At 35.6% G+C, this 7,374-nt stretch overlaps 1 protein-coding gene across 1 annotated transcript; it reads right to left on the minus strand.

Moving 5' to 3' along the window:
- Positions 1–4,990: 4,990 nt before the first annotated feature.
- LOC131167447 (uncharacterized) lies at positions 4,991–6,779 on the minus strand. The gene is made up of 2 exons (XM_058126252.1): positions 6,371–6,779; positions 4,991–5,019 (listed from the first exon to the last, which is right to left on the minus strand). The coding sequence occupies exons 1-2, from the start codon at positions 6,777–6,779 to the stop codon at positions 4,991–4,993; spliced, it is 438 nt and encodes a 145-aa protein (XP_057982235.1).
- Positions 6,780–7,374: the final 595 nt, after the last annotated feature.

A 7,374-nucleotide genomic window follows, 5' to 3' on the forward strand; every position in this document is an offset into this window, starting at 1 on the left:
CCTGCATTTTCCGCAATTTCTTCTGGCTGTAGCCCCCCTCTGCGAAGCCTCTTCACTGTCCCATCTTTTCCTGCTCCTTCACGCCTTGGGCTCTCCTTTCCTCCCTCATTTTGTAAGTTCGGAATTTCTTTTCTTCGTAGTAATTTGCGGGGCATTGTATCCCGGCAGTCTCTTCCCGGGGATTGTATCCCGGCAGTCTTATGTCCTAGAAACCTGCCGCAAGACACAAGCGGTGGGGACATCACCGAAATCAATGTCTAGCATTTTCCTTTTTCTAATCCTCTACATCTACGATCTGTTTGGTTGCGGAGAAAATGTAGGAGTGAAAATCTGAAGACTGAAATGAAAGTGTAAAACATTGAAACCCTCGTCCCCATTTCAGCCCAAATTTTTTTATATATATTAAGTAATTATATTAATTTATATATATTTTTATTTATTTAAATAAGTTTTTCGGCCATTTGGGTTCGGTTATATTTTGAAACTGAAACCTAAATCGAAATCGGAAACCGAAAAACCGAACGGCTTGTGATTTCGGTCCGATTTTGATTCCATTTTTGATTTTTCGGTAATTTCAAACATAATTTACCATATGAATTTCAAACCCAAAATTTAGATTTGAGTTTGTATAAATTTAAATTAAATGAAATATAAAATTATATTGAATTTTATCAGAAATAACACAAATCTAAATGACTAAATCCAAGTGCTCTTGTCAAAGTTTAGAAATTTCTTCTTAGATCTCTCAAAAAATAAATTTAAATTTAAAGCCTAAATTCATTTTTTCAAACACAAATTTTGTATTTTATTGCTGTACGCATTATGTATGGAGATTTTTTTGATGTGAATTGTGTGATCAATATATAATCACATATTACTACTAAGCAAAAAGATTAAAAGGTATGCCCATCTTACTCATTTTAATACACTTATCAACACTTTTTGGATATATCTTTTATTATAGCATTTATTATAATATCATTATGTAATTTATTTTTTAATTGATTTTTTAGGTTCAAACTTTACCCTATATTTTACAATAAACTTTCTAAATATAATTTTATCTAATTTATGTTGAATTTGGATTTCTCATAAATATTTTAACTTGCTTTTAAAAGATAATAATATTTTTTTTATAAAATAATTCACACTATCCATACTTTTATGTGCGATATTATATTTTTTTAACTTTAGATTCAACAATAATTTATCTGAAGTATATTTTTAGGGCAAAAGATATTAACTTCTCCTAAGATTTGGAAGCAAGACATAGACTTACCTTTAGATTCAGAAATTCCATAGATCTCCTTGAGGTTTAACAAAAAGACGCTAACCTTCCCGAATATTTCAACAATCCTACAAAGCTCTCCTAATACTTAATTTTTGGGACATTTATACCCCTCATTGGACTTGTCTTTTTGCCCAATATATGAGAATGTTTGTATCTTTAGGCAAACTTAAAGGGAAGTATACCAAATTTTTGAAATCTCAAAGAAGGTTATGTTTCGAGATTTCTATATCTTTTTGTCAAAATTCAAGGGAAGTTAGTGTCTTCTATCTTTTATTCTAAATTTGTTTTGATCTAATTTTTCTTGAATTTCCTTTTTTTTAGTGTTGGAATTGGTATTTTTCCAAGAGGGGGGATAAATTGGGTATTTAAAATTTTTTTACCTAGGTCAGGTTCAAATTGCAGTCAGTATTGTACAACTTAGGGTCTTTTTATGCAATCCCAATCACACAGATAATTAATTGAGCAAATATTTAAACAATTAAAGCAATCTCAGTATTTCCCAAGCATTCACAGAAATTGAAATATAAACAAATAAATACGAAAAATTAAATAGCACAGGAAAAGAGAATGACACATGATATGTTATCGGGGTTCAGCTAACAGTATCTTGAGCTACACTAGTTCTGAAGATTCCACTAAATCTTGCTCACTTATGGGTGGAGTGGCACCGATTACACTATCCTCTCCTTATTGGGCGACAAAATACCCCAGGTCACATTAACAAGGCTGATCCCAACCTTTACAATCCACTCCTTCACAGGGCAGAGTACATCCTCTTCAGGCCACGCTTGGAATACAATAATCAATACAAATTTGTGTACAATACAAGCGCTTCTATACTAAACAGATGTGTACCACAATATAACCAATGCACTCCTGTATGATAGAGATTTATGTTCAATGGAGATTATGTACTTAATCTCTTAAAAAGATATGTCAATCAAGTAATATAAGAGATGATGTTAAGATTAATCTTTGAATCAAATAGGTATAAGTCAGTAAAGGTATTTCAAAGATCTATACTTCGAATAACTTTATCCCCATAAAATATTTTTCAGCAATAAAATCAGGAGATAGTAAAGATTAACTTCTCAAAAATATTTTTGCAATAAGCACAAAGCCTAACGTTTGAATCTTACAACAAAGATGCAAAGATTCTCAAGTTGAAAAGAATTATCCCAAAATAATATTTATCAATGAAATAATCTGGGATCAACTCAAGCTAGCTTTCTAAAAATAATTTCAACAATAATGAATGAGAGAGTATACTAGCTTTGAAATATATGTATGAGGCTCACAAATATATTCACTCTTCAAGTTGCAACAATAATGCAAATGAAGAGGATGAAAAAAATGCTCTCTTTCTCAAAGATGATTTTGCAAAGAAGAATCTAAGTAAATAGGCAATGAAAACTCAAAAATTTCAGAGAGAGTTTTTGTTCAATCAAAATGTTAATCTCTACTTAATTTAGACAAATGAAGGGGTATATATAGAATTCCAACCATTGGGGACACACAAGAAATTTTTAGAAAATATTAATTAAAATTAAACTATGTTTAGTGCGGTAAAAATTCAACAACTTGAGAGGTCCGGTCGATCTAAGCTCGAGTCGGTCAATCATTCATGAAGGCTCAATTGACCGAGGTGTATGGCCGGTCAGCTACCCCCTAACACATATTTTGAATTTCAACACAGGTCAGTCGACGAAGGGCAGGCCGGTTGACCTACTAAGAGGCGATCCAGAACCCTTCGTGGGTTCAGTCGACCGTGCTACTTTTGAACTACACAATCGGTCGATTGAGCAATGTATTGCGAGGTTCGGCCGACCGTGGGAGCTTAGTTCAACGCTGGGTCAGTCGACTAAGCCTTGGTCAACAAATTGACTTGGGGCTACTAGAGAGGTCGGTCGACCAAGGTGTATAAACACACACAATTCGGTCGGCCGAGGTTTGGTCAAAAAGTTAACTCCAGGGCAACAGTGGTTCGGTCGACCGTTAGATTATAACACAACGGTGGTCGGTCGATTGAGGACATTTCAATTTAAAATTTTGCCCTTAAATCGACCCAAAAATCCAACGTCATTTGACCGAAGGTCGGTCAAAGTCTGCCCTAATTTGACCTTATAAGATTATCTCTGTTTGTATAAGTATAATATTTTATCTTAAGGGATTTATCATGAAGAGCTTGGGGATCTAAGGTCAGTCTATGGTCTTTTGAGCATTAATTCCTATCATGCATGAGATGCAATTATTATAGACCAAAAAACCAAATGCAATTACAATAAAATTAGTTGTCTTCTTCTTTCTTCTTTTGCTTATCTGTCATTCATGGAATATGCCACACGATATAAGCTTTAAGATCCGTCTTGGCTTCCATTATTCTGTCCCTTATGTGTGATCTGAAATATGAACCAGTTCACATTGTAAATACACACATAAGAAGCTTGTGCTTTGTTAGTATCAAAACAAAGATTGGACTCAAAAAGTCAACATTTAGGAATTGTCATTATTTTAAAATATACAAATATATTTGTCTACAAAATTATTAGTCTGGTCAGTGGCACTAAAGAGGGGGTGATTCAGTTAAGTAATAATCAGCCAACTTAACCAATGTTCATCCCCCAAGTAAAAACTTGAGATTTCCACATTATCAAATGATATTAAAATCATATGTGTGAACTGTATTAGAACAAACCTTATCCAAAAATTAGTGGACAAAAAAATTCAAAATAGCTACAAGCCGGAAATAGCTACCGAAATTGACCGACCCGCCACGTGGGGCTTGGGGTGCTAATTTAGTAATATTTGTATTTCTGATACCATAATCATCATATAAAAGTAGCGAAAATAATTTAAACATCCTCAAATACATTATCAGAGTTCTAAACTACCATCATACATAGAGGTCTCCAAATACCCATATTACAAACCAGAAAATGAAAGAAAACTATCTCAATCCATACAAACTACTTACTACTACTACTACTACTAGATAATCTAAACTCAGCCCCCCTTAGCCTGCTAAGCACGATCCCTGGCACCTCCTGAAAAGTCAAATGATCATTAGGGTGAGACACCTCTTAGTAAGACAGATTAAGTTAATATCAGGGTGTGGCCAACATGAGTTTTAGTAGAAGCATAAAATATTCATTTCTCCATTTAATCAAAAATAGCATTTGCAGAATTGTACTCACACCTCAACAATTGGAAAAACACATTCATTCCCATAGTAATAACCAGTTCGATTAATAGATAACACTATTTACATAAATTCACATATATGCGTAGAAGACACCCCCTGGGACAAACGACATGATTAACCCCCATGATGGGTTGTGTGACCTGAAGACTGGACTTAGCCTGGTTGATCAACCCAAACAAAGTCAAAGTAACCATCCGCAAGTATGTTTGCAGGCATCTGCAAGCCCAGCTGTAGGTCCGATTGCCTTACCACTTCCTAGTCCGGGCCCTAAGGAAGGTACAACAACACTTCATAGGCCAACCGACTGAAACCACCTACACTTCCACTACAGTGTGGTTGCACCTGACCAAATAACTCACTAGCAATGGTACCGTGCTCACAATACAACTGGTTCTCAGGGTTCTTAAACCATATCATGCAATTTAAGTAATAAAAACTGTAGTATGAATCTCATTTTCATCACTCAGTGCAAAGCCTGTCATATCACAACCCGACATTCAGCCGTCATATAAAACCCGGCTCTCAACTGTCATATAAAACGTCAGCATACAACTGTCATATCAAAACTCTTCATAAAGCCATCGCATCAACCCCATATTTTCCATAAACTAGTAGGGTTCACAATTTCATGATATATTCTTACAACCATATTCAAGTTCAGTTATGAAATAAACCATATAGATTATTCTCATGCCACACGATTTTAGTATTAAAACATAATTAGAAAAACAACCATAAAAATACCTCATAGTATATCTAGTTTGTATGGTGAAAACTAGGGTATGATCACCTCCACATTCTAGTTATTCAAAACATGCTTATATACATATATACATATAGGTTTTTCCATAAAAATATGAAGATGATCATCCCTCACCCTTTGATTCTTTCCCAAAACACGGATACGACTATAAAACCAAGCTTTTCACTGTTCATCTCATTGAAAATACCATATGATATACCTATATTTATAAAGTCCATTTTTGAACGGTTGGATTTCGAAACACCAATTGAAATCATGAATATACATACATATAATGTAGTTTAATCGGTTAAGTTTCAATAAAAAATTGACATAACTTAATCCCCTTTACTGTTCCTGAAAATATGTCGATTACGTTCGAAAAATGGGAAACCCTAGCTTTCAAACCCACCGCTGGAAGTGAGCCGGCAAGTCGAGAGAGGAGAGAAAAATGATCGGGGACCAATGACAGACTTCAGGTGATCTTAGAGAGAGAGAGAGCCATGTGAGAGAGTGAGAGTATTGAGAGAGTCTAAAAAACCTAATTTAGAGAGAGAGGGAAATGTTGAGTTATGAAATAAAATACATTGCTTACTACTTAAGTAAGCTTGCCCAGAGGAAAACCGTTGACAGTTTTCTTGAGGTTCCTGAAATCGTCGATGGTTTGGCAGTTCAGTGTTTTCGATTGTTTGTAGCCGTCGACGATTTTTTCCTAGCTTTGTGATACCGTCGATGGTTTGGGGTCTTACCAAACCGATTTCCTATTTTTTAATTCTTTTTCCTTATTTCTCTTTTCTTTTCTGGTTTCCAGTCCTTATAATCTCCCCCCTTTAAAAAAATTTCGTGCTCAAATTTTGCTAACTATTACTAGTCACACTCTCTGAAGTTTTTCCTTAAATAATGATCTAGTTCTACAAAAGAGTAGGTAGCCACCTAAATAGCGGCACCGTCCTAAGTTTATTGAACACCCTCACTTATGGCGGAGGAATACCGTGGTTAGACAAAAATGTCTCGGGAAATTACTATACCCATACAAAACTCTCCCAAAGACCATCCATATACTAAAACCATAAACAAACTAATAAAATTAAACAAACCTGCTTTACACAACCCATATACAAAATCGAACACTTACCTGTGCTGTTACACAGACCTGTGTAGCGCTGAGCCTCTCTGAAAATATGTGGGTACTTTTGATGTATTTCTGTCTCTAATTCCCATGAAGCATCCTCCCCTGCATGATTACGCCAAAGTACCTTCACTAACGGTATTTCCTTAGTACACAGTTCTTGTATTTTCCGATCCAAAATCTGAATTGGTATCTCCTTATTGGATAGGGTATCTCCGACTTCCAAGAATTCATAGCTTATCACGTGCGAAAGATCTGGGATGTACTTCCTCAACACCGACATGTGAAAAACATCATGAACCCTAGACAAGGTTAGGGGTAATGCCACTCTATAGGCAACTGGACCAATTCTCTCCAGAATCTTGAATGGCCTAGTGTACCTAGGGTTCAATTTACCCTTCTTCTCAAACCTCATAACTCCCTTTATCGGAGCAATCCTAAAAAATATCCTATCCCCCACCTCAAACTTTAGCTTCCATCGACAAGTATCAGCGTAACTCTTCTGCCGGCTCTTAGCCGTCCTAATCCTATCCCTGATGAGTTTGATCTTCTCAAAAGTCTGCTGCATAAGTTTTGGTCCTAAAACATGCCATTCATCGACCTCATCCCAATATAGTAGAGATCGACACTTGTGACCATACAGAGCTTCGTATGGTGCCATCTTGATACTAGCCTGATAGTTGTTATTGTAGGCAAATTCCACTAGTGGCAAAAATCGGATCCAACTACCTTCGAAGTCTAACATACAAGCTCGCAGCATATCTTCTAATATCTGAATTGTTCACTCCATCTGCCCATCAGTTTATAGGTGAAACGCAATACTGAAAGTAATTTAAGATCCCACTACTTCCTGCAAACTCTTTCAGAACCGAGAGGTGAACTAAAGATTTCGATTTGAAATAATGGATACTGGGACGCCATGAAGTTGGACTATCTCCTGCACATAAAGCTCTACTAGCCTATTCATGGAATAACTGATTTTAATATGAACAAGGTGCGCGGTTTTAGTC

This window comes from Malania oleifera, chromosome 11, assembly GCF_029873635.1.
Source record: "Malania oleifera isolate guangnan ecotype guangnan chromosome 11, ASM2987363v1, whole genome shotgun sequence".
In the NCBI taxonomy this organism is placed as follows: Eukaryota; Viridiplantae; Streptophyta; class Magnoliopsida; order Santalales; family Ximeniaceae; genus Malania; species Malania oleifera.